Raw genomic sequence first — 27,935 nt, forward strand, 5'->3', positions numbered from 1 at the left:
CCATTTAGTTTCCGTGCGGTTCGTGTGGCGGTGTGTATTTCCGGTGCGTGAAAAATCTGCTTACCGCGACACCGGCACCGACGTAATCGCAAACAGAGTTTCAAAAGTGCACGCTAGAATTAAAATTAGAATGGTAAAATTGGTTTTACACCGGTGAAAAGTGAGTGCAAAGCGAGCGTGAAAAACAAAAGATAGTGAAAATCACCGATACCGAAAGCAAGAACAACAAAAACGAGGCATACTTCGATGGGTTTTCGTTTTATCCGTTGGTTTGTCGAAAAAAAAAGAGGTAGCGCTTTTCACCGCGTACAGTCGGGACGACGCACGCGAAAGGTCGGTAAAGGAGTGTAGTGTACGCGATTGCGTCTCCCTAGCAACAACACGGCGCAATTCTGCAGAGAGCACGGAAAAAGCTTTACTGTTACGTGTCCCTTTGGGTTGGATGTGTCTCTGTCGGAAAAGTGTTACCAAACTGTGAAGTGAAATAGAAGGAGCGACACAATTGCTATTAAACAATCGCATGGAGTCATCAAGATGCTGTATTTCTATCTGGATTTTCGTATTAACAGCAGCAGCAACAGCAACAATGGCAGCAGCATTACAATCTAATAACGAAAATGACACTGCAGAAGCTCTTCTCATTTCGCATCACAAAATCGCATCCATTACAAACTGCATCGTTGCATCGTCTCCTAAAAAGGAGAGAGAGAGAGCGAGCCTCTAATTTACGGAGATGCAATAGTTTTTCAAGGACAAAATCTCACAATGACGTCGCGAACGCATCGCTGTTAGTTATCCATTTCCTGACCGAACGACCTTTTTACGGTCGCAATCGGATGCCGGAGAACATTCGCGGGCTTTGCGGACACCACCCACCACCTTCAGGTATCAGTGGTCGCGTATGTCAGCCTGTGTCCATTTTCGGCCGTGTAGAAAGCGCATTGAAACTGAAGCACCCTCCCCAAAACGTCATTGTGGAGCTCCACCCGCCTCCTCGGCTTGTTGTTGTTTCTGTCGGATTTTCAGTTTCATTACGCGTGGACGGAGCAAATCTCTCTCTCTCTTTCTCTCTTTCGGTGGCGGTGACTATTGGTTTTGGTTGTAACCGGCCAACATCACCACCTCGCCTATTGAGGAGCGTGCGCGGGGAAATTGTGTGTGTGTGGAGCACACACCGTTTTCGGACGCCGTGAGGACGAAAAACCAATGGAGAGAAATTTGGAGCCTCCATCGGCGGGAGTCGGTTGAACGCATCCGACCGATGAGAGGGAAAAAATTGAAGCACCACCACTCATGCGTTGGGGGGTAGTGACGACGGCCTTGGCTTTTCTTGAGAGGTGGAGTGATTTTCCAACCCGACAAACTCACCTCGCCAAGCGTCCTTCTCCCAACGGTGTAGCGTTGGGGTCGATGCAATCGAGCAAAAACAAAAACTACTAACGTACGGGTATGGCATGTGATGTTAGCTTGCGGAAAAAGGAGTCAAACGCATTCGATTGCTGCTGCCTGCCGCCGGTGTTAATGGTCTTGATGAAAAAAAAAACTGTAACATGCAGTATAACACACGATCATCTTTTTGCGTGTTCCGTGTGTATCTTTTCACTGAAGGGGGGTTGGCCACTGGCCCAACAGTATCGATATTGTGGGTGTTGATGAGGCGTTGTGGTGGATGAGGGGAAAAAAGGGAAAATCTCGGTTCCTCAAACAAATTTCCTTTTCACCCTCCGCCCTCCACAATTTTTATCGGTGGTCGCACTCGTACTACTTTTTCCTCGTTTTTCTCTGTGATGTTGATACGGTTTGAAGGCGAAACCTTGTTTTCTTTTTATCTCCAGACACAAGGTACCGGCATTATCATCAAAACCCGCGTGTGTGTGTGTGTGGTGGCGATAAGATTAGGTGTATCACGGGTTTAAAACGACTCTATCTCTTCATCACTCTGGGGAGAGGCTACAGAGGTGGGAAAGGGGCAGCAGGGAAGACTTTGTAATGCCACCGGTTAAGATAATAGGCACCCTTGAACGTGGAGCGACTGATCTGCCGGGTGGCATGGTTAAGTTAATTGGTGACGCTTGTTACTTGCCTACACTCGTGGAAGAAGAGGTGGAAAAAGAAACAGCAAAAGTGCACACTTAAAAACGATCAGCTGTGATGTGTTGGGAATGATGAGGGGTTGGATGAGTAAACAAATTCCGAGTACAAACAGTCCCACACCCTGTGACACGACATCTTTCTAATCCCTGGATTTTGCACACTGTTTGAGTGTGTGAAATAACACATTGATAAAAACAAGTACCCGTGTAGTTTACCTGTTATAACTTTTTTTTCTTTACGTGTAAATAAAAAGGGTGATTTTCAAGCAGTGTATGATGTCACGTTTTTGCTAGGAAAAAAAATATTTGTTTTCAACTAGTCGCACGTAACGGCACAATAATTTGGTAGTTATTGACATCAATGTAAAGAAGATTTTGATTCATTTTATTTAAGAAGATTTTGAATACTTTGAGCAATGAGGTTAAAATTAGAAATAAGCTCCAAAATCAGATTTACATCAATTTTTTTTATTAAACTAGTTGACTCATTGAACACACAGCATCATCTTACGAACATCGCATAAGATTGCACATAAGCATGGTTTCTCTTTATAGCTTTATTTCATTTAAAATTCATACCATGGTATGAATATTGCTTCATCTTCACCTACCTGATAGAGCCTATATAAATGGTAATGTTGAGTACAAAGCAAGACATACATTTTAATAGACAGCCTGACTAAAAATTAAAAAAAGGTGTCAACTAATTCATCGACACTTCTTTGATGTGACTTTGAAGGTGACTTTAATAGAAGGTTAAGCGAAGTTCCACCTTAGACCTTTAATCTCGAACCAGCATGGGTACTGGAGAGAATGTAAAACTGCACAGAAATGATGTCAATTACATGTTTGACAAGACCCATTATCATAACCGTTAGCCATTGTCGGCACATTGCTTGATAGCTTTTTTACTACACCCTTTTTTTTGGAGTCCGCTGGTGTGTTCTCCCTTGCCTTAGGTATTAGTAAAATCATCATTGTTTTTTTCATTACAAGTTGACCCTTTCCTTCCGTGCCTTGAAAAGGGCTTTCGAATCGCCATGCACATCTTGCGAGAGATGTCAAACCAAACCATCATCCAGGCCACCGGGTGTTAATGAATTTTCGTGATTTTATAATTTGCACCTTCTCCAGGCGGAAGAAAAATGTGGCCCGGATCATTAGTCGCCGGCATTATTATTCTATTGACTTGGGTCGCTTTCGAAGTGTTTACGAGGCGTTTACATTTTCGTTTCTCTCCCATTGCCATGGTCGTCTTCGTCGGTTGAATTGCATGTATATGGTCATGTTCCTGACGTCAGTGAAACATCAAGCATAACCGTTAAAGTTGTCCAGGCTTCTGCTTTATGTCAAAAAGACATGATGTTCCAGCATTTGTGACCTATAAATTGAAATTATAGGGGCGTCATGGGTGGCGCTATTGGAATTGGTAAGATGAACATCTTGAACAATTTTACCTGACGACAGAGTTATGACCTCGTGCCCTGAAACTATGGAACTGGGTGTTGAGAAGGAACATGAAACCATGATCCCCCAAAAGCGAACCAAAATGGTTCCAAAAGCGGAAGTTAGGCTTCCTGGAGGTAAATGTTTGCACTGAATGTTTGGACATTTTTAGCTATGGTTTTGGAGATATGAGCTCGGGGACGCTCTTTTCCTTCCATTTGTTTGTTCTCGTTTGCTGTGTACAAATAGACAACGTCTCGGAAGATGCTGAGTCCTAAACAAAGTACTCTTCATGAAGATCTTGAGGGTTCTGACGTAACGCAAAGGGAAACGCTTTAGAAGGTGAGAATATTTTACTCATGCCAAGACCAAGTGAAGAATTCAGAGAGTCGGTACTCATATGCTTGTGATTATCTCCAGATAATGTTTACACAAAACCTTCAATGGGAGAGGATAGCATCCCTTGGGATTGGATGAAATGGAAGCTGTGATGCTATTTTAGGAAATACCACCGAACGTATGTCTGGAATTCGATAGAGAGCTTCCGTTGGTACTGATCGTCCGAGAATAGACGGAGTCAGTTTGAACGATGTTTACGTAGATCAGGGTTGCAGATGAATTGTTATTTAATGCTTATCAAATGCGTCGAACATCGTCATAGCAGCAATGAAGTTGGCTTCAATATTACCAATATCATCGGAAGGCTGCTATGAAAAAACTCTTCTATCTCTGCATCTATATAGTATGCATTAAAACCCATATCAGCTTACCAAACCATAAAGCCTATAACAAAAACTGCACCCCCAATAAAGTCCACGGTGCGAGCTAATGAGCTCGTGGTGGTGCTGTGTGTAGGTGGCGCAACAAGTGACCACATAATCCGTGACCGTGTGATCGCAACGATCATCTCGGACGAACTGCACAGCCGTGCATTCATCGTAAATCACGCTGCGGTTTAACGTCAGACATACACACAAAGGCAGAAAGAAATGATCCAGATTAAATGGTAACCTGTCAGCTTACTGTACTGTCGTTTTAAAATTAGTTCAACATACGACAGTGACAGTTGCATGAAACATAAACTACAGCACGCTCATCCCGGGTAAATGGTCAATCGGCATTTTGTGGTGCATTCCGTCACATATGCGATCAATTTACCTACCGGGAGCTGTCCCCGCAGAATGTTGAATGTTCCAAAAAAGTCTCTACTCCTGACTAACTGCTGCCCACACACGCTTGCATACGGATGATCATCACATGCAGTTTCATGTTGCGCGTGCATCTTCGGTTGTGGTTTCTTTTTGTGGTAGGTGTTGTAGATTGCATTTATGCTTCCGTAAAGTAGGTAAGAAAGAGTACGAAACGAAGGTACGAAACACAGAAACACCTCAATCGAAAGACTCTCTCAAACGTTTAGAGTGTGTTAAATGATTGCCACCATGATAGCGTTGCGTGTGTGTATTCAGCCTCCACTGGAGCAGGAATAGTTTCAAAAGCGCGTCCACTGATAATAACGCGGCTAATTGTAGCTTCCTCGTACGACGCTGCTCGAGATGATCGTGGACGCGTATCGTTGGCTATCAATATCGTTGGCCGGCGGCACGGCCCCGCATGTTGCGCGGGGTGCGTTTTCTATGCGCAACTACGCCAAATCTATCAAGCCTTTTATGTACATTCATCATTCCGTGATCGTATTTCGATGTGTTTCCTTCTTTTTTTCTACACAACGATTGCAGTGAGTGATTGCGGAACGGATCGGTTCGATCGTTGCATTACCGGATCATAAAAATCTCCACCCGAAATGCGCATTAAATTTGCCTAAAAATGCGCCTGTTTCTCGTGTTGCGTATTCAGCGTCGCTGCGCTGTCGGAGCTCCGTCAGCTCTCTGGCAATTAAGTCTTAATTAGGGAAGAAAAGCTATTGGAATTGTTGTGTGGCATCCCGTGATGACTGGGGTCCTCTCTAAACTGACCCAGATTCTTTGCATAGTCATGCACATGCCCGGACGATCGATCACACCATCACGATGCAATTTGCACGATGAAAAGCGCATCGATCGGGGAAGTTATGGGGATTTTTTAGTGGCCACAATAATACGCTCATGCTCGCATTTTACCACTCCGGCGAAAACTGGGCGTAGGAAGGCAGGCAACTTTTATTGGTACGATGACAGATATTGGATGGATTAATGATAGGGCAGGCCAGTGATAAGATAATGCTAAAGTGTGCTTTAAGCACGGTATTAGCGGAATAGTAAATGTCGTTGCATCCACGGCAGTATTTGCTATACCTCTTCTTCCTGCAACAAAACGTCCATTTAGCCACGAATCAGGGGTTGGATTCTTGTGGTAAAAAACTCTCATTTAATTGATACCATAAATATGTGCTTCGTCTCATTTGGAGAGTGGTCAGGTTGTAAGAGAAAATCAAACTATTTTCCATTTTAGCTTGAACGTTTTCGTTTTTGTCGCCACAGCCAACCACCCAACGCGAGTGTCATGTTAACCAACAGGGCCTGATTGAAATGCATTTTGAAAGCGTATCGTGGTGATGCAGTAGAAAATAGTAGCGTTAAACGCTTTCCTAAGGAGAGGGAGTGCGTTACATTCGCTGATCTAGTTAAGCCATCGAGGGGAAAAGACACGTGATTGTTAATGGTTTATGTTGGGCAAACATTTTACGAACCTTCCAAAATGTTCTAACAGTTTCCTTTCGCGTAGCAATCGATCTCCAATAAATAGAAAGGGAAATGCGGGTTTGTTTTGTGAAAGAAATAACAAATGATTCCATGATGAGTTAGGACAAATTGGTCTGTTACTTTTATCCCCCAAACCTTTCGCTATTAACCTAAAATGATATCGACTTTGTTGGTGGTTCCTGTTATGATTACATCCCCTCACAAAATGGTGCCACGCGGTGCATATATCCTTCCATCGTGAGTATCCCAACACGCCAAGGACGTGATAAATTGGATCGAAAGGACGCGCCAGGATCAATGACACTTTCTGAGGTGTGTCCCAACTTCTATATGAGTGAGCGAGCTTTACTTTGAGATTGTTTAGCTAACCCAAATCCCTCAGGCATGTTTCTTGCCTCTACTCGCTGTGCTAAAAGCTTCACCGTCCCGAACGCTGAAATGTCAACAAACGCACGATAAAAAAGAGTGTACCATATACACTTCCAGCCTGAATGTGGTATATCACGCAGTGTTGAAGTGAGCCCAAGGAAAAAAATATGGAAAACCCAGTCCGTCCAGTATCGATTTTCTTCGCTTAGCAAAGATTTGCGAACAAGCGGCCGGTAACACGATCTAAAGGTGAACACACTTGCTTGAGTCGTCGGTCAGTTGGGGGGATGTAATTACAAGCTCACCGGTGGGTGTAACTTCTCACAACTTCTTTGCCAATGCTCCTGCCGGATGACTTTGATACTGCCGAGCGTTGAGTTCGAATGATCTACTAGTACAAGCCAATTCACGCCAAAGCATGCAAATTAGAGCTGAGTAGAAGGAGCAAAACCGCCCGTCAATCGGCACACAATTGGTCACAGTTTAATCGCCTTTTATTGCTGACGATTAATTTCGCTACCTAATCTCCTCCTAGGCTTCGTCGTTGTGTTGTTTTCCGAGCCGTATCGAATGGAAGAAATACAACTTTATTGGAGTAAATGCTGCTCACAATGTAATCGATAGCCCTTCCGTTGCTGTGCACCGTTTCTTGCTGTGGTTATCTCAAAGGAGAATATTGGAACTGTTTTCCACTATCAATGAACTTATTTTACTGTCAACGTACAAGTGAAAATGTAAAGAAACTTTTAACTTATTATTCATTTGAAATCAATATTGTTGGGTCAGACAGTGTTCCTTTTAATCGACCTTCTTTTGTAACCTACTTGCAAGACAATCACAGCCGGGGTGGCCCTACCGTAAGCGGCACACATCTTACGAGGGTGGATACACACGAGAGGGATACACGCTTACAACAAAAAAGAAACCTTCCCATGTATTTCGAAGCAGTTTGGTGGAAACTTTTCATTTCATGCTCACTGCGTCGTCGCTAATGACATCGATTAAAGCACGACGGATACCCCCATTAACGGGACCATTCGGGTGATGGCAGGTGGTCAAGTTTCTACCGAAAAAAAACTGTATCGAACCACATAGCATCAGATATGGATGACAGCAGTGTTTTCCTCCCAACAACACAGACGGGGTCGATTTGTATTAAACCACCCAGCTTTTCTCCCCCAAAAATAAGTGGGGGACGACAGATGATCGGTTCTGCTCAGTTGCTATCTGTGACGCGATTATGTTAGGGCTCTCGATGGAAAAAATTGATATACGATGGATCAGGTTATCAATATGCAAACACAATTTAGGTGTGTGACCGAGTAACTATAATTAAGTGTCGTTTTTGATAGAAGCCGACATGACATATGGTCACTAATGGAAATCATAAAAGATGGTGTTTTATCTGAATGGAAAAGGATCATATACTTATTGGAAAGTTGTCTAATAAACAGTTAGTCAAGCCGAAACAGAAAATAGTGTTAGCACTCCCTAAATTTAGAAATTACCACTCTTTTGAATTAAAAATATGTTAAAAGAACCTTTTTTTCATCTGGACTCACTGGACTTTAAGTCCCCAGAATACATCGGTTATTTGCAACAACAAAACCAAAAGGTAATTTCAGACAAACAACCGAGACTATAATTTCCTTGATAACGAGGTAATCAATCGCAAAAAATGCACTTTACTGGTTCACCTTGTTGCTTCATTCTTGTTTCGCCTGATAAACCAAATGTCCGGCAATTTTCCCTCCAAAAGAGTGTAGTGTAGTACCTGCTGCTGCGCCATGCCGTTCGGCACGTACGCACCAACATTCGCATTCTTGCACCGTAGTATTTCACGTTGTAATGCTCCACCATGTTCTTGTTTTGTCGATTCGGACCAATAATGGTGAAAACCCCCGTCTGCAGCTGCATTATTCATTTCGATGGCGATATTTCGTCGATGCGTCCGCATGTCAGTTGTGCCGGGCTTGTAACAGATCAGGCGGCACGTGACATTTAACCTGGGATTAAATTTCATTCGATTCCCTTTTTGTAAAACTCCTCAAGTGTGCTTCAAGACTAGGAAACCATACTGAAACAACCACAGAAAGGTTTCCGATTTCCATTGAGCCCTTTTTACAGCTCATCGGATATGGTATTGTGCGTTTATTATTATGCGAAAAGGCAGAGTTGCTTTTTCCACTTCTGGAGATGTTATTTCATGCAACGAAAGTGAACAACGTAAACAAGTGATCCAATGCAGGGATCATTCCAGCTCCTGTCTATGTATGCTTTTTTGTGGTGCAAAAGATTGTAGTTCTTCATGTTCGAACCTGCTGCTGCTGCTGTTGCTACTGCTGCTGTTGTCTTCTGTGTCCGAATGCCATCTGTGAATCGCACAGCACGACCGGGCACTGTTCCTAACAAAAGAGTGTTTTTTTTTTATTTCCTCCCCACCAACGAAAAAAGGGAAATTACATCCACACGCCACAGCAGAAGGGAACCAGTTTCGATCGCCAATAGTGTGTGACTCCACAGAGAATGTGCAGTGGATGGTCGGAAAAGCGGCTTGAAGAGTGATTGTGTGCGTGTGTGTGTGTGTGCGTCCATGGAGGGAAGTGACCCGGCGGCAGCTATAATTATTATTGTGCACAAGTGATCAAAAGTGCAAGACGTGTCCTGGTCCTGGTGCGCGCGCACACAGTTAGTTGGTCACGAGATTCGACCTAGAGTGGTTGGCTGTTGGTTGGTAACGACGTGCTTCGCTCTGGAAGAATGTGATCCGTCAAGCGTTCGGAAGTGTGTCCCAGTCCTGCAGCAATAATGTCTACAGTGCCTCCGGTAGTCGACACTACCGATTCGAGTGTGATTCGCGAAAGTGTATCCGCCGCAGCCTTTGCCGTCCGAAATGCAACAGCCGATGAGGATGAAGTTTACCGGAAGCTGTTCAGCAGTGAACCGCTGGCAGACGTTGGCGGACAGAGTGGTAATGGGTTTGTAAACAGTACGCCACTGCGGCCCGGAGATGCTAGATCGCGAGCGTCTGGGGTCGGACGGGCCAGCTCGCTCTCTTCGCTGATCGGTGCCGCTAGTGCCGATGAATACCAGGGTGGCCTGCTGGCAGACGAGGCGACGGAACCGGCGTCCATCTCCAGCCGGCCGAGCGATTCGAGCCGAGGGTTCCAGAACACGTTCACCGTGCTCGAGCGGCACCTGCAGAGCAAGCATTTCCAGTTCCGCCAGCTGCGGCGCTTCCTACAGTACAACGAGTCGAACCAGACGCCAGTATTTTGCAACGTGCCGCCATCCTTAAACGATAGTTCAAACTACTTAAGAAGTATTAGCGAGGAAAGTGGTAGCAATGCCACCGTCATCACCAGCGGTGCCTCGGAAGGTGAGGCGGTACCGCCGTCGGCAGATGCTACGAGAAGAAGATCCTCCTTGGGTCGAGCAAGGGCGCTCTTTCACAGCAGCAGCGGCAGCGTGGAGGAGAGCGAACAAGAGCCACCGAGCTTTTTGGAACTGGAGCTGGAAGCATCCGATCGGATGCGAAGAATGCGCGAACGGCTGGGTGGCAGCGTGCCCGATCTTCAGCGATCGTGCGAATCAATAGAAACGCCCCTGGTGAAGGCGCTGTACGGTGTTAGCTTGGAATCGTTGGCGAAAAGCAACACCGACCGGATCCATCCCGATCCGTCCGTTTTTATCGACGAAGAGGACAAGCGCAGCCTGTCGGGAGAGTATCCCGACTATCCGTACTATGTGGCGCGAGGAACCAACGGGCTGCCCTACCTGAAAGTGGTACACAGCAACTCGCCCGGTGCAACGGGAGGTGAGAAAGGTAGGTCAATCGCAGCGAAGACGACGACGGCAGTGTCACATCAGAGGCTTAAACGGTGCTAATTATGTTCGCAAGACCCTGGCCGACACGTAATGATACTTGATCTTGCTTAACCACTGTCATGCGTCGTGTTCTTTTTTATGCAATTGTTGCAAACGTGTCGGAGGAGAAGAGGGTCGGGAACTGCAGTGTCAACCTCGATGCATTGAAAGTGTTGTGGTTGTGTGGTGTCATTTCTTCCTGTTTTTTTGTCTTTTCGACTTCTTGTAACCTAGATTGTTTGGCATTTTAGGAGAAGAGCCGTAGCAAACGTGAGGTCTAGGTTACTATTAATCAGATCGTGTTTGTTTGGCCCAGTGCCATAGATTGTACTTGCCTGATTGCATTATTTATGTTGGATTAAATGTGTCATGTTGTCTAGTGAGTGGTTTAATTAGGCTTGCGATGAAAAGCTTCAGATAATTAATTCTAAATTCATGATTAAAGCTCTCAAGTGCTCTCAAGTCTATAGTTCCAAATGCTGTATGAATTCTACACTGTTAATCAATATTTGCACGTTATAAAATGTATTTAACCCTACATTCTTTTCTCTCTTTCAGGTGAGTAATCCTATGATGTGGTGACCTATTTACAGGACTTATTACAAAGGCCTTATAGCAGTAAGTAAGATCTGAAATTAGAGTATTATTCGGTTCTGAAGTTCCAATCATAGATTTTGGTAAATTAATGTAGATGATGTTGTCCAACGTTTGTGGAATTTGTTTGCATAAACGACATTTTCGGAAGGTTTATCTGCACGAAAACTTGGTAGTTTGTATTTCAGCCCTGGTGATCGTATCGTTAGAGCATGCGATCTACATTTTTGTTGCGATCAAATTTTGCAACATGCCATTAAAAATGCAAACAGAAAACAGAGTACCATAGCATGTACAATGGAATTACGTGCGGTGTCAAAAAATCGAAAGTGCTTCTGGGCTGATATCTGCAGCTTTGCAAAAATAGAAACGCCCATTTTGCTGCTACTGCTCTTGCTCTAGCACCAACGTCGATGAAGCTGTGTCCATCAGGCCTTCTGGGAAGGCTATCATTAGTTAGCGACTTTTCAGCCTCGTCGCACAGCTTCACATCGTGTCATCGATAGCGTTAGTATATTGACATAATTTCTGCAGCCCTCCCTGTGGCTATAGAAGGAAAACCGACACAATCCACCGCACGGCTCTATATCAATATTTTTATCTAGTGTCGGCGAAAGTTGTCCAGCCGCACCTTCCCGCTTTTGTGGGAAATGGTGAGAAAACTAAATAATTGGTCACTGTAAATGGATGTGCTGTGGACTAGTATGGTTAAAATGGCTAGATCACAGCTTGCAATATTAGAGTAGCGTCTTTCCATCCTAGAATTAGCTGCAACACCTGCAATCAAATCTCACTAGACCATTGATAACATCTCATCTACCCTTCATCTCTAACCTTTTTCTGTTATCACGGCCGGCAGGAGGACGTACAACGAAATCTGGTTGATTGACATCCATCAAAATGCATCATCCAGCAATCATTTCACTTTCAGGCAGCAAAGAGAAAGGTGTTTCTTGGTAGCTGGGGACCTTTTCATTTGGTAATGACGACGAAGACGACGTTCCTTTTTGTCTTCCCGCTTGAAGAAGTGTCCAGTGGCCACTCCTTTCGGGTGATTATTCGCAATGCGAAAGAACAGACGGGGCTTGCCTCGGAAGGGAGCATGAACACACAACAGGGGATTGGGATTAAAACCGGTCCCGTTTGCGTAATATCTTTCTTCTGCGAAGCTGTCAAAACATGACGAATGTCGTGCGTTGCAAGCAGGGGGGCTAGCATTTTTATCGGCGCTGTGCCAAATGTGGGAATGCTTCCGTGTGTACCATGCATCACACCTATCCATCCGTCCCCGCACGGTGGCTACTTCAAACGAAAGCTACAGCCAGACTTACGGTCGATACGTTCCTGCACGTACGCTTTCGTGCAGCACGCAGCTCAAACACTTTGTGTGCAAACAAGACCCTCTAGCCGTCTTATCGGTCGTGTGACCGTGTGTGTTTGTGTGTGCAAATCGTTAAAAGTGTGGACAAGATTTGGCAAACCATTGACCAGTCGGATCCCGTAAACATCTATCTTCTACGATGGTTGGTTAGTTTATACGGTGGCAAAGGTTTTGTGTCCTTTCACTTGCACGATCTTTTGCTCGTATGACTAGCTGCCGATAATGTTTCATGGGTTTCAGGGTAAATCAATTTGAATATCTTCGATGCAAAGTAATTCCTATCCATGATGCCTATTAGATAAAGGAGTAGCGATATGGTCGTAGAGTGCGCGATACCTGTTGCGGTGTCTTCCGATTACGATCGTCATTAGCGTCTTATTGCAAAGGACCAAAGAGCTTCTAATTTGTCAAATGATCAACACACTCCACGTACCGGTTTGTGTACTTTCTTCTTCCTTGATCATGTTTTGAGAAAGAGTGCTCACTATGATGTGATGCTGTGTGTGTTGCCCTATGTTAATAAGTGATGATCATTCCATCCCTCGGCTCCCGGTAAAGGTGAAGAGGATTAGATAATGTTATCTAGAAAATCGTGACTTCCCCCATGGAGATCTAATCATGTCCGGAGGCCCTATACCTCTCCCGCGATTCAGCCGCCCTTTTACGATGAACGAATGCACGTTTTTGCTAATGAATTTGTTTCTCTTAATTAAACGGATGTGTGTTTTGTGTTGACTTTTGAATGGGCGTAGAAATAGTGAACCCATACATTGCTTTGGCTCATTTCGTCTACTATTTTTCAAACCCTGGCTCGCCGTACAAGCTTTAAATTATTCGTATTTACCCAATTTCCAATTCTCTCACCAATGCGCTTGGCCTTGTGGCCTTGTGGCGGAAGCAAACTGTAACAAGAAAGTGGAAGTGTAATAGACACATAAAGAAAAACTACCGTTCAATTCCAAAACCCTTTTCACTTTCTGCCGCCGGTTAAAGGTTTTTTTTTCTATCCTTTCCGTTAAATCAAATTCCAACTTCACTCTTCTATCACCATCCGGGCCTGGCATGAAATAATGAATTCATTTTCTAAAAGTAAACTTACTTCAGAGCTCTCAGCTCTGTCGTTGGCACCAATATTGAGGGAGAAGTAAGAAATTTTGGCTTTTGGTTTTGGTGCAGTTAGCTACTCGCTGAGCTTTTCCCATATGATTCCATTAAGTCGGCTTTTTTTCCGCTGTGGCAATTTTTCATTTCTTTTTTTTCCTGTCTCGTTTGAAATGTGCATATTTCCTGCCATCTTTTAAACAACACAAACAGATACACACACATAAAGCGAAACCAACGAACCTCGCTGCGATACTGTGCGATTTTATGGATCGCAAAATTGCATTGCTTTTTTATGGCTTTCACGTGATGTTTTTTGTTGTTGTTTTTATTCGCAAATGCAAAATTGTACGCGTCAAGTGTGCCGGAACAGCGCAGCAGCAGTGTAAATGGGAACCGATAATGCGTTTTACTGTTTATTGGATTTTCATTTGCCTTTTGTAATTAATTGGTGTAGAGCACAGCAGCACGGAACTATCAGTCTAGGGTTAGTGGAGCTTCTTCAAGCGAATTAAGCTCTTGAGATACATTTTAAGCCCTGGGTTGAAGAGCCGTACAAATTATCTGCGATAGGAACAGGAACCCAGTTAAATTATCGTCTAGCAATTAGAACTCTTGCTTTATGTCTTTCTTTTGAGCAGCAAAAATTAATTTCCGCTGTGATAAGGCCCCACCGCCACCCCCGGGAATTGCTTCTCTTGCTTTATCCAAGCGATTGATACCGTGTTAAGGAGGCATTAAAAATAGGAACCCCCTGTCATCGATCGGACATATTTCCGAGCTGGGAACCTTTGTCCCAAGGTAATCCTAGCCTTGGATAGCGTAGTTTGTGTGCCGCTTATGTAAATCGCTTCGAATGTCCTTTTGCATTTTGTCCGGGTGGCGGCCAATTTTGGCTTTGTGTTGGTTAAGCATGCAGCATAGAACAAACTGAACCGGTAGCAGTTTAGTGGTGTTAGTTTGTCACCGCCCATGTCAATATTAGAATAAGTTTCTTCTGCTTCGTGCCACATCTTAGTTTGAGTTCTGATTCAGTTTGTTGGTTTTCAACGTCCTCCCGTATGAATTGCGTGACCAAACCGAGCGTGTTACGGCATGATGTCAGCCTCGACGAAAATTTAATTTGCGTTCGTCTGTGACAGGATTAAATTAAACACTTTCAATGTATAATGCACAAACGAATAGTCCCTTTCGCCGTCGGTAGAAATAAACAAACAGGAAAAATAGCAAGCAAAACTCTTTAAATCAACTAATACATGGAGCGTTTCCTTATGTAGCGCGGATTGCATAAGCAGCCGGGCGCTTTTTGCCGGTATTTATGCTTCACGAACCAATTTCGAAACACCACTGATTTTGCTAACGCTCGCTAGGTGGCGCTGTAGACAAAAAGTAATCAAAGCAAGAAGAGCATTTTTCCAATGTTGTTAATTGTGGATTTTTTTTATAAATTTGTTTTATTCCATTATTATTTAATTTATGTAAATTTAACTACTTCTTTACAATTGTTTGCACTAAAACAGTTTGAAAACAGGCCCGTCTCTAGTTCGAACTGTTCGTGCCATGTTCGAAAGCGCTGTCGGCAACTGTCAGACTTCGGCTGGTGGCGTTTACAATCGCGTTCAGTTCTCGGTAAACATTCACAACACCCGACGTGCACACAAAGCTGCGTTCCGTGATTTCGTGAAATTTTCCCTGTAGTTTTCCACCAATTCCGTGTGTTTTGTGCCGCTCAAAAGAATCGCGAACGATTCGCACTATATGGTATAGTTATTGTTTCTCGTTTTACACCACCAATATGCTTTATTTTCCATCGAAAACGTGACGCCATTCAACAGCGAGTGACGCATCGACGGGGCTGATGAAGTGTGTAAAAAGTGCTGCTGCAATATTGTGCCTATTGCCTCTGTTCAATGCTACTGCCCCTTCCGCCGTGAATAGAATCCCCCGTTAGATTTCACAGCACCGCAGGGGTACGACCAATGTGCGTGTGCGATTGTGTGCGGCCGCGCGTGTTTGCATGTGAAGTCTGTATTGATGATATTAATCATCTCTCAGCTCAATTGAGCGAATGAAACAGTGTGTGTGTGTGTGCGCGAACCGTCTGGAAGTAGGAACCAAATGTTTCAATGTCGAATTACGTATACGGCTGCCTTAGGTTGAGTGTTGTGTGGCCGTGTTTTTGCACTCGATCAAGCTCGGATATTTCAGGCGTCAAGCTGCCGTACTTGTGACTGGGCACACAACAGTGCAAGGATACGGTTCCATTTCCTGTGCGATAGGAATCTCCTGTGGTCCATGTTGGCGGTTTTCCTAGCGCAACAGTCCCCAGCCAACGGCAGCGAACCGAGTGTCCTTCGGTGGCTGGCGTTTTGGTCGTAACTTTTCATCTAAAGCCATCGGAGACGGTGTGCGGGGTGTTTCTGTTGCACCGAACACGAACGACGACGCGTGTGTGCGTTATAACCATTCCACTGCCGCCGCCGTACGATTTCGCAAGAAGGTAGCGTTTTTCTTACGTTGTTTTTCCCTCGATAAGTTTGTTTCATCATGTTTTCCCCCTCCTTGTGTTCGTTTTTATCCATTATCATTTGTTGTTTCTCTTTTAGTTTCATCCATCACAGCAGTGCATGATAACGCACAGGCCCAGAGCCAGATGCGAGTAACAACTCCCATTATGTGCTGTGCCTACCTCCCAAACGTGTTCAGAGGCACGGAACAAGGGGCTTTTTATTTCAAGGGAAGGGAGAGATGGTTGTAGAGGAGACCCACTGTGAGTGAACTGTGCGTTCCACTTCCTGCCGGCAGGAAGTTGAAGGTCGCCCAGAATGTGGAATCGATTCCGTACAACTGTGTGTGTGTGTTGCTGCAGTAACCGGTACTGCTGCTACCTGGTGTGTGGGGTCTTACGGGAAAAGTGAAAAGGTATAGCAAGCTTATCGATTTCCCGTACATTTTCTCCCCGTTAGGTTACGGTGGCGGCAAACGGCGGGCTGTAGTTGATGAAAATTTAATGCAAATGATGGTTCGAACTGCCGGCGTCGAGGAATAGGTCAAGCTAAGAAAAGGTACATAATACTGCCATCTTACCAAAAGAAGAGGGAAAAACACAGCGAAAAAACGAGCGTAATAGCGCCTAGCCAGGCAAAAACAACGCCTCGTTACAGTACCGTGCGCCAGCGGGCCAACCGAATGGAGGTTTTTAGCGTAGGAGCATTGAAACTTTGAACCAAACGAAGAAGAAAAAAAACCCGTCCGTGAATTTCACGCTGATTGCGTACTGGCGTGGCGAATGGTCTGCTTATGTGTTTTTGGCTTGTGTTACAGTACCGTGGCCACCAAATCACCCGGCCGTGCTCTATTGGTCAGGTGAGCATGTAGTGATGGTGGTGGTAGCGGAGGGAGTAACATGGTGATTACCACTACACCCATAAATAAGACTTTTTTGAGCGGACTTCAACAACCCCTTACCCGGGCCGATTTTGAGAGGAACATGTCCATTATTGCTCGTTGCCCGGATTGTTATGTCACACCTTTCGGGAACGGGACATACTATTCTAACCGGACCAGAACGGTCATTGAATTCTAATGATGACAATTTCACAATAACGCGTGATAATGTTCACGGTTGACTTTTTGAGCCCATTCGTGCGACGCTCTGGGTTTGGATATAATTAACCACCGATGTTAGATGGTTATCAAGACTTAAGCCCAAACTTTCTCAACTCCGTCCCAACTGGGCGCTACTGGTCCAGAGGTGCATGAACGCGAATATGGCGCTTGAGTTTGATTTACTAACGATGCCCCTCCTGCAGTAGGGTTGTAAAAATCTTTGCACTATTAATCACTGCTGCTGCTCCCTATCCGCAAACCCGTACAGCAGCATGATTTCTTTTATTTATTAATATGCGATTCGGCGCCAAATTTCTCTCCAATAGGATTGGGCCAATCGAAAGTACTAGTAGCATTTGTTGCTGCCGCCGCCACTGCTCCACATAAAGGAGTTTTGGAAGGCCACACGAGAGAGAAGATGCTGTTGGAAGGCGATGTGAATGGCAACAGCAGTACACAAACCACACAGCTTTTTCATGGTGCGGTGCACAAATTTCGTGAACGGAAAATCAATTCCTACACCACTCATCATCGACCTACAGTAACACACACACAACGCCAGACAAAGTATCACTACCACTAAAGCGTGTGTTTCGTGAAGGAGGGCTGAAATAGAAACACACGCGGCAGTAGCTTTATTCACTTCCATGGATGAGTAAACTTTGAAATAACGTCATCAGACGAAACACACGTTACAAACGATGGCTGCCTATTGCTTACGGCCGATACAGACGAACAATTATGTCATCGACAGTTTAGCACAACTCGGTTGAAACATAGAATTAAGCTATATTAATGCTTCTTTGTTTGTAGCAATTTATAAAACATTACTATAAATCGAATATGTTTGAAGCATAAACTAATGAAACAAACTCAACTATATACATGTGTGTTCAAGGCCGTGCAGTCATTGCGATAGTCATGTGATTTCGATCATCACGTCATGTGCCACCCTGCCCGCGTGACCGGAGCTCATGATGAGCTGAAAACGGTTGCTGTTAAACACACAGTTTTGCACCAGCACGATATGAACCGATTTTATCTCCGCCGGCTTTTATCTCTCAGCACGGTTTGTCTATCCTACAAAAGAGTAATTTCCTTCCAGCTATTTATTTGAAATCGTGATCAAACACGAGAGTGTTTTAAGCAAATCTTGCAAACGAATTGCCCTTGGTGAAGGAGTGAAGTTCGCTTTGGACAGAATCACACACAGAAGGAATGGCACCTGCAAATGCAATCTCCTTACCGGGCTGGATAAACGTTCCGGTTACGGTTCACAAACCCGGCTTCGGTGGTTGTTGCACCGAGAATAAATGGCTCTGACGCTTAGCTCTCCTAATGTGAAACGAGATCCGTATCGGTTGGTGTCGAGTTTTATTGGAACAATTTACAGTGCGATACGTTTACTGACTCGTGTTGCACTGCTTGATGGTCGCTATTTAAGCACTCTTATTGAGGTGTATTTGAATGTGTTACTTATGATGCCAACCAAACGGACGCCATACACTTGATAGTGGCACATTTAAATGTCACTCATACGAAACTAGAAGACGTTTATCTCAATGCAACCAACCTGCAAAATGTATTCAATTACAGTGCCATGCTCTGGGTGCTACTCTTGCGAATCTGTTGACATTCAAGTACGTCCTACGGTTTCCTTTCTTTTGTAATATCAGCTAAAAAAAAGGATATGAAAGTTTGGTGCTGAAACTCGTTGCCAGCGAAAGGTTTACTCTCCATTTCCGATAGATAACAGACCCCAACATGGTATGACTGGTCGTATGGGGCTCTGCACAATCTGTATGCATTGAATGCAGTGGATGGAAATGTATTGTATGTTTCCATTTTTCATGTATCCGGATTTTTTTTTGTGCAAATCTTGTTTCACATTCTCTTCCACTTTTTTAAAGGTACGGATCCGTGCTCGGAAACAGGAAAAAAACGGAGCAGCTTCAGTCTCATGATAAATCAAACTCAATGCGTAGTAACTCGTATTGAAAATCCCTATGAAATGTGGAATGGAGAAAAACGAAACTGAAGCTTGTTTTGCACTTCTCTCACTCTCATCCCCCACCGATGTGGAGGTCCTCCCGCAGCAAACCTCCGATATCTCGGAGACAGCATATCAACGACATAACTGGTGCGCATAATGCATAATACCAAATGCCCGGACCCTGGAAAGCTTAAAAGATGACGTCCATTGTGCAATGGGACGGTAACGTGGAGTAGCGATGGCGCTGGTGATCACTTTGCAATTCGTGCGATCGTGAAAAAGCAATAAAAGGAACACAACACACACACACAGCAGCCTCTGTCCCGCCAAACAGATTGGTTGAGTTCAAATGTTTGTATGTCCTTTTTTGTTGCTGTTGAGCTGTACCAGAAACTTACTCACGCGTCACGCGTATGTCCCCAACGACTGATATTATTAGCCCGCTACATGTCATCGAAAGTGAAGCATTGGGAGAGATAGGGCGGCAACAAAAAATGAAATCTTTGGGGCACTCTCTTTCAGTGAAAGTGGCGGACTGTTGTGTGGTGGCGGTGCTGGCTGGTTGATGGTTGGTGCAAGAAATCAGAGAACGTTTGCTTAATTCCCTTCATACTGTGGTGTGGGGTGGCTGCTTATGCTGCTGTGGCGTGTCCGAAACGAAATGGGAACCCGATCTTTCGATCGATTCATTTCACTTTCGATGTTTTTTAATTTCTTCCGCGCACGTTTCTGTCCGTTTTTTTTGCTTTTTGCAAAACTTGTCTCACCAGTACATGTAGGCTATAAGGGGATGGGAGGGTGGTTTGTTGATGTCTGTTGATTAATGCATTGGGAATCAAAATGCAATCCGGGCGGGGAGGGCGCTTGGTTGATGATTTGAATTAAGTCATTCGATGCGAAATGAAGGCAAAAACATAAAAACGATTTTCGTTTAACGATTTGAGATTGACAATCGTTTATGCGATTGCAAAAAAAGGGTGTAATTTTTATGTAAAACCTATTATATCATTGCGCTTGTGGTCGAATTGAAATGAAAACACGAATCTGGGTCTACTGAAGGATTTTACTGGTTTTGTAGAACCACTTTGGGAGTCGTACTAGGACAAAATGTTTCAAAACACTTGCACGTTTTGCAACTTTGACAGTGTTTTCCCGAGATTTTGTTATCTCCTATTACGCGAAACTAAATATGAACAATTGTGAGAAGCACTTTTTTTTCGATTGACCAATTCGTCTGTGATAAACAAAGTATTGCACAATGTGTAACTTCAATTGTGTACACCCTCTGCTGGTACTAAGTGTTGCTCCCCACGGAATTGAAGCATTGACATCTGTACTTAAAAATTGCTTTGCACCATTGTTCATGAAAACGCACAATATTCGGTTGCAACGCACAGGACGGAAAGCACCAGTTGGTCAACTGAAGGAAAATAACGCACAAGTTATCTGCCAAAACTCTCACAGATAGCAATGGACAGTTGAGCTCGACTGATCGTTGCAGGGATAAGATATAAATATAAGATCGCGCACATCCAAATCAAACTTTCTTCGGAGGTATTTCTCAACCATAAACCCAAAGAAAAGGGCTAACGTGAAGAGGGGAGGCACGTTTAAATCGCTCGCAGAAGGCGAAAGTGGGCTCACAGCATGCCATTGGGCGACCTTTTTCGGAGGTTAATTGAAACTCACACTGCATCGTCCCTCCTCCCTCTCACCTTAACCCCCCCACAGTGTCCATCCGCAATCAAAACAGCGCCGGTTCAAAATAGTCTCATTATATGGAAATTGTTCCGAAATGCGTTCAGCAACGTCCGAGCGGCGACGACAAGGGTGAAGAATTAATTGGACGGGGTCACAATTTTCGCACCCACGGACCAACGATCGTCTGCGTCAAGCTGTGACACTTGGCGAGCGCGCGCGCGCGCGCAATTAATCGACGGTTTCATTAGCAAGGAAACAAAGGTAGCCAAGGGGACCGAAGAAAAACAAATACCACAGAGGTAGCTACTGTTATGGACCCATCTGTCCTCGGAATGTTGGTTGGTTTGTTTGGGTGGCGGGAAAAATCGCTCATTTATGCGAAAACCCTCGACCTGTGTCACGACGACGGACCTTATCACACCTTGAAACTGTTTGGGAAGAAAGAAACTAGCCACAGTTCCCCATTGTTCGTTCGTCCGCAGCTGAGCTCTTAACGTTGTGACAGTTGTGATTGTTGACCCTTGATGAGCGGTAGGTTTCTTCTGTGTGAGTATAAGATGAAGTTTGATGATAAATCGGGGCGGTCGGTAGACAAAGGCTATTTCCCTTTTATGGGAGAAGAAAGAGCGTATGGAAACTCTGATACATACACGCCGTTCTGAGGGGAGCTGGAAGCCACCCTAAATCATCGCAGGAAGAACAAATTAATGAATATAATTTCTCCATTTTAGTTTCCACGATCGAGCGGACCAAAAGAGAGGAGGCAGCTTCGAAACAAAGCTCCGTTTAGTTACTATCATCTTGACATGAAGCTTGACATAAAGTTTCTAGGGCTCTGCGTGAGTCGCATGTTGCAATTCTACACCGACAAGCCCACGTTTCGATGTCAAGCGCAATTTGGTTAATTAATGCCTTCTTGTTTGTTTTCAATCCAAGTTACGGTGTAAATGCTGGAACATTTTAGAGGTGTTTTTTGGGCTAGCCTTTGAAGAATGTCTTGATGTGGTTATTCAGGTTGCAGCTACTGAGCGCCTTAAATAGTTTGGAAATGCTCAACCAGTACAAGTAGACGAGATGAACGATCAAAAGATAAGCGGCAATCAACTGGCTCAAAATCAACGCTCGCTGCTGAGATAGAGAGGGAGATAGAGAAAGAAAAGCCCTGAAAAAAAGTACATTTGTCTTGAATGGGCAAAACGTGTCAAGACGGCGGTGCTTTGAAATTGGCGAGAAAACGGCCCCAAATTAATTGTTATGACAATTTTGACACCTTAAAAATGTGTTTGCGATCTCCGTAAAATTGCCCAACGATGGCGTGTAAAAGCACGCACTTGCTCTCGGTGCAGAGAAGCGTTGTGTGTGCGAAAAGTTTCCGCCATTATTTGCAAAGCAATTCTAATTGCTTCAAATGGGTCGTTAGCAAACGGCCGAGAAAAGAGTTCATTGCGATAAGATTGGAAAAGGTAGTTTTGGACAAGATAAAAATGTTGATTATTTAATCTCTTTTTTTTTTTTTAGGATGAGAAAATTCACCACTTGTGTCGTTTGAACTTGCTTGGCCAAGCATCAGAAAAGTTAAAATAAGGAAAGAAAAAAACGAAACAAGCTTAAATAAAGTGTTGCGGCCTACGTGATCTCGATCACGATGGAGTCGCTCCGAGCCGGTCAGCTTCACCTTCACCTGCCCGGAGAGTTTCATCTGAAAGTCGAAAGACCTCTAATCTTTGCTGGACAGACGTGTGTGAGACATTGAGAAACACGCTCCAATAAATTATGCTGATTCGGTTTCTCACCTACGACCGTATCTCGGAAGCTTGTCCGCCCGTGAGCTTTAACAACGAAGATCGTGTATGTTTACTCGATAATGAATATCAATATTTACTTTGCGATAAGAGGTGGATCTGATCAACAAACTATTCCAAACATTAGAAAGATTTTGTTGAAAATACCGTGGCCATCATAGCATGGAACAAATGTGCCTATCGGGCGTTGCCCATTAGTTTAACGAAATTCAATGTCTTTCCCTAGCATTTGCTTCACATCCTCTCTAGTCTCTCTGTCTGACTTTTGGAACGTCATAGGACTCAGATATGGCAGGAAACTGTAAATTAATTTCACCTTTTTGGAGAGAAGAAAAAGAAAAGATTGATGCAAAGCTGTGCCATTGACGCTCCTTCGCTCCACCGTCATCAGAAACGGTGTTAGGTCAAACCGGAAAGTAAACTAGGTCACGCCGGGTGCCATTTTGTTTCCTTCCCTTCCGTTTGGAAGGGAGTTCAAGCTATCAGTATCGGCTAGAGCGTGAATCGATGAGGGGGTATGCAATCGAATCGAATTGATACTTCTTCGATTAGGCCGAGCACCCCGCTTGTTGGTTCACCCCGTTTCCGGGCTGATATTGATTTCCTAATTTCTATGACACACCGAAAGGAAACAGTGGCAGTGAGGAACACTTGCTCTGAATGTTTTGGGTGTTTATTAGAACAATTATTTTACATAGGAAAATTAGGTCAAAGGAAAAACATTTTCATTGCTCTCTCGTTATTGGCGCCCTTTTATTCGCTCGCTGAAGAACAAAGAGCAATAAATGGCAAATGTCGGGCAATGCAGAAACACCTGTCCGATTGATGATGACGATGATGCAATAGGGGGGCACTTTCACTTTCAATTTTGAATGTTGTTCACCTCTCACCCTTTAGTGCAGTTCTGCTTTGACGGGGTCGATTAATTTGCAACGACCATAAAACTCATCCGAGCACGCTCTCGCCGACTTACAAATCGGTTATGCCGAAACAGGACAGCGGACAAGAGTGTGGGCCATAAAGAGATCATCCATTAGGCGATGAAATAATCTTGCTCGCGCTTATGTCCTCCCGGAGCATATCATCCACACACATGCCACCACCCCTTCGGCGGAGGATAACAAATGGCGCCTGATTGATTCGTTGCTAAAGCTCCGAACGCACTCTTGTCCGTCGTCGCCCTGCAGCATTAAAGTAGCAAGCGTGGAAGATGGATTAAGAGGACGGTGTCGGACACGCCGGCCTGCTGGATAGTAATGTTTGCTAATTAGTGGTGGGATGCCTACTGTGTGTGTGTGTGTGTGTGGCTGCGCTTCCGTTGGCCGGCGGGCACCGTTTTGCAAGCGCGGAAACAAAACGGGGTTAGCTAGTAGTGTGTTATTATTAGCAGAAGCATCGATCGGCAACGCTGCGGGGCGTAGCGGTGGCCGCGTGTATTCAAAATATATGGCCTTTTTAAAGGTTTGAAATGTGCCACAAGCGGAAAGAATATTGCAACAGCCCCTTGCCGCGCTTTTGTAAGGCTTTCAGTTTTTGCTGCAAATTTTAAATTTGGCCCATGCCAGGTAATTGTGCAACATTTAGCGGTCAAACATTTAGTACATTCCAGCACTGAACGCGTAGTCACGACGCCGGAACTCGAGCAGAGAGAGAGAGAGAGATGCACGACAGAGGGAGAGGCCAAATTATTGCAAACCGACATCTAGTAAAACTGATCTTGCGTTCAAAATATCGTTTGATTTCGTTCGACTCCTACCCTTCGCTTTCCTGGCCAATACTCAGCGTTTACCTAATCACGATTTTCCGATTAGTGGTGAAATATATTCAAATCGCCAATTCGCGCAACTCTCGACTCTGTAGCTGATTAATAAGACAACAAGAGAAGGAAAGTGAACGCGATTGGCATTGTTGCAACGGAACGATTTCATTGCAACCATTTCGAATGGCCCGGTTGTAATTGAGCATTTTCGCTTGCACGAAGCAAATGCAAATAAAATTAATAATCACTCGATCGATTGATATAAAACGACAGTAGTAAACTTGCATTTTCTACCGCCGAAGCAAACGACACACCGACATCGATTGTGCAGCTGAGTTTTGCCATCTCGATCGCAACCGTTGGCGATCAGAAGTGTCAATTAGAGGAACACTTCCGAAACATGGGTGAAATTTTCGACTTTTCCTACTTTTCCCGGCGGCAAGTAGTGCTGATGTGGATTTGGGAATGTATGATTGATTGTTGAAAATTGACCATTTAACTGATGTTGTTGAATCGACGGCGCTTTGGACTGACTCTTTGCCACAACCACCACAGACATCTTTTGGTCACGTGCTTTCGAATTTTCCGAACGACAAAGGAAAGGAACAGCAAATATTGAATGTTGTGGTGCTGAAACTGCTACTGTGTGTCAACTATTTTCTATTACGATTTTTGAACAAGATTTAATTGCTAGTCTCCAATGTTGGAATTGATAGGTCTTGAATGATTAACGGCTTCTGCCAAAATCGGAACTAAAAACATCAAAGCGCGGCGCTCAACCTTAGGCTCCCGGCTATTTATTATTTCTCAAACTACGTGTGTGTGTCACACATTATTTATTGCCTTTTCCTTTCGATTTCTGCCGAAGCGCAATTTGTACACCCAAAGTGAGAGGATGCTGCAAGAAAGGCTGCGTCTGTCTGTCTGCACTTGTCACTTGTAAGCCAGCTCACTTTAAAATGATGACCTTCTCGCCCGCACGCGTATGATGGTTTTCCAGCAGCACCACACGCCGGAGGTAGTTGTGAGGAAAATTTTTGACAAACAGCACAATGGCTCGTGTGGTGGCCGCTGCTGCTGCTGCTGCTTGAGCTTTGCTCGCTGATTGAGATGGGAAACAAAAATAATTACTTTCCCCGTCTGCTCCCGGCGTCGAGGCAATTTCGCGCACGGTGTTCGGTTTCATTTTCAGCCGCAAGTTGTCGCTTTGTTTGCGCTGTATTAGATTTGAAGGTTTTTTTTCTTCTTCTTCGCTTTCCTTTGGGTGTTGGGGAAGAAAAACGTTGTTGCTTCCGACATTCAAGTGGCATGGCTTTTGGTGTTGCTCCTCCGTTGTTCTGCCTCGGCTGCAACCATAGTTGCTGTACAGTTTTTGGAAGATAAATATTAATAAGTAGTATCAGCAGGCGCATAACACGCGTAGAGTGCCTATGGTTTGATAAGGTGGAAAATTGGCAATGGCCGGTTTTACGATGTATACAAACGCTTGGCACTGCTCTGCGTCCCCGAGGCTGAAGAAAGTGCTCTAAACGGGTGTAGCGCCAAATTTAATGTGATTTGTTAAAAGACGGCTTCATGCTTTAATCTTATCAGCAGGCTTTTTCTTTTCGCTGTCTGAGAAGATGGGAAGGCTGCAGAAAGGTGAATAAAATCTTATCTTTGAAACACAGTTGAGCTGAGGTGGCCGACTGAGGAATGTTCTGTGCAGTTTTTCCCTCACATTAATTATTTATTTGGGCCAACGCATAACTTAACCTGTGTAGGTGGGCACTGAGTGCAGAGAAAGGTATTGAAGTGGTCTACAATTTAGTTTTATTCACAACTGAGGTATAATTAGCTACTACTACAAAGTATTATTTTTAAAATAAAAAGTATGACAATTTTAAGGAAAAAATAACTTAAAATTGATCTTTTTAGTCTGAATTGAAATAAGGATAACCCTTATCTTCTAAAAACCTCGTTATGATAATGAAAAAGGTTTTTTTAAAAAGACCATCGCATAACTTTTCAATCTGGCAACACTGCAATGCACTTTGTTGCAATGATGCATTTTCGCCGGCAAAACCTCCTTCTCTCGCTCACACTCTTTCTCTCTTTCTCTTGGTGGTTTCGTACAACTTTTTTGCCTACCAATGGAAAGTGCATCCGCCGATGTTGGTTTGCTTTCTCTCGATTAACTTGTGCGCTCCCAACAATGGACCGCCGCGCTCGCGTTCACATCATCTCTCGATCGTTCTCTCTCCAGCAGGCGCCTGCCTATGCACCGCATTTCTATTTGTTTTGATTTCCAGCGGGAAATGCTCTCCCCCCAAAAACCCAGTCGCGCGCTCTCTCGCTGGTAACGGGAGATGGGCAATGTTTTCATCACAACCAACACCAACCGCCGTACACCAACGCCGGGGCCTGTGCTTTTCTTTGGCTTCGCCGGGACCAAAGTGAGTTGGTGGTGTGGCTTGTAGCGTGGTTGGTGTCGAAGCCCAAGATGCGAAGGTGCCGCTTGCTCTGTGGAGCGAAAAAGCCCAGACCTTTGGCCACATTAACGGCGCCACCGGCTTCTCAGTTCGCTTGCATCAGTCTAGCGCGGCGCAACCAAACTGTGGGTGTTGGTGAAAAAGCGAATGTTTTTTTAAAAGTTTGCATCTTTTCGACGCGAGAACACGGTTTTAAAGGGCTCTCTTTCGTGAAGCGTTGCAAAGTGTTTTGCCACTTCAAGTGGTTTTTTTGTGAATTATGTTTAAAGAAAATGAATATTTAGTGACCATCTGTGAATGGTGAATGGTGACAAAATATTGGTGACCGAATTGATAGTATTTTTCGGAAGATTGCTTATTGCAAGCAGTTTGCGAATTTGTGACTGGAAGTCAATAAAAAAGAGTGTGCATAACATCATTGTGACTTGATGTTTGAATGCATTTTGTGTCGTGAGTTTTTGTGTTTCCTCAATATTTAGTGGAAGTGTCATGTTTAGCTAAACTAATAATACGCCAGTGTGTGTGTGTATTTTCACTGTTCACTTGGGAACCTTATCGGCCTAATGCAACAATGAGTTTGAGCAAAATGGAGGAAGTGGGCCTCGCCCTGGGGCACGCCAAAGTGTTCCAAACCATCAGCAATATGGATTACTTCATAACCAGTTGAGTACTTACGGCGATGGATGAGTATATCTTCACCTTTGCATTAATTAATCGCGACTTTAATGAGTCTTAGCAGAAGGTATCACAAGAAGATTCGTGCAGTTTTGTGGATTAAAGGAAATGGTTAAACTGCGAACTGACAATGTGTATTTCATTTCTGCTTAAGCAGTTAGTATGGTGTATCAAGAGGAATTGAGTTCTTTCGTTTACATCAATTCTTTTAAAAACAAATTGACAGTCTCCTACTAAATTGCTTTACTTAAATATTATGGTAGCCTATCATCAGTACGATGGCAATCAATAGGATCTAATCTAAAGATAATTAAACTTCTCTCATTGCACAATGCAGACGAATTTCGTTTGATAATCCCTAATTAATTATGCATC

The 27,935-nt window shown here is 44.2% G+C and overlaps 1 protein-coding gene across 9 annotated transcripts in view; it reads left to right on the forward strand.

Annotated features, from left to right (window-relative positions):
- The window catches only part of LOC120903018 (trafficking kinesin-binding protein milt), an 89,055-nt gene that overhangs the window by 32,698 nt on the left and 28,422 nt on the right, over positions 1–27,935 (forward strand). For 2 of the 9 annotated variants that reach the window (XM_040312189.1, XM_040312190.1), the window contains exon 2: positions 9,062–10,433. The exons of 4 other annotated variants lie outside the window; for them this stretch is intronic. In XM_040312189.1, the coding sequence (XP_040168123.1) occupies positions 9,416–10,433 (1,018 nt within the window). In that variant the 5' untranslated portion in view covers positions 9,062–9,415. 3 more of the 9 variants (XM_040312191.1, XM_040312199.1, XM_040312198.1) reach the window with 2 other exon arrangements.

This window comes from Anopheles arabiensis, chromosome 3 (assembly GCF_016920715.1).
Source record: "Anopheles arabiensis isolate DONGOLA chromosome 3, AaraD3, whole genome shotgun sequence".
NCBI lineage: Eukaryota > Metazoa > Arthropoda > Insecta > Diptera > Culicidae > Anopheles > Anopheles arabiensis.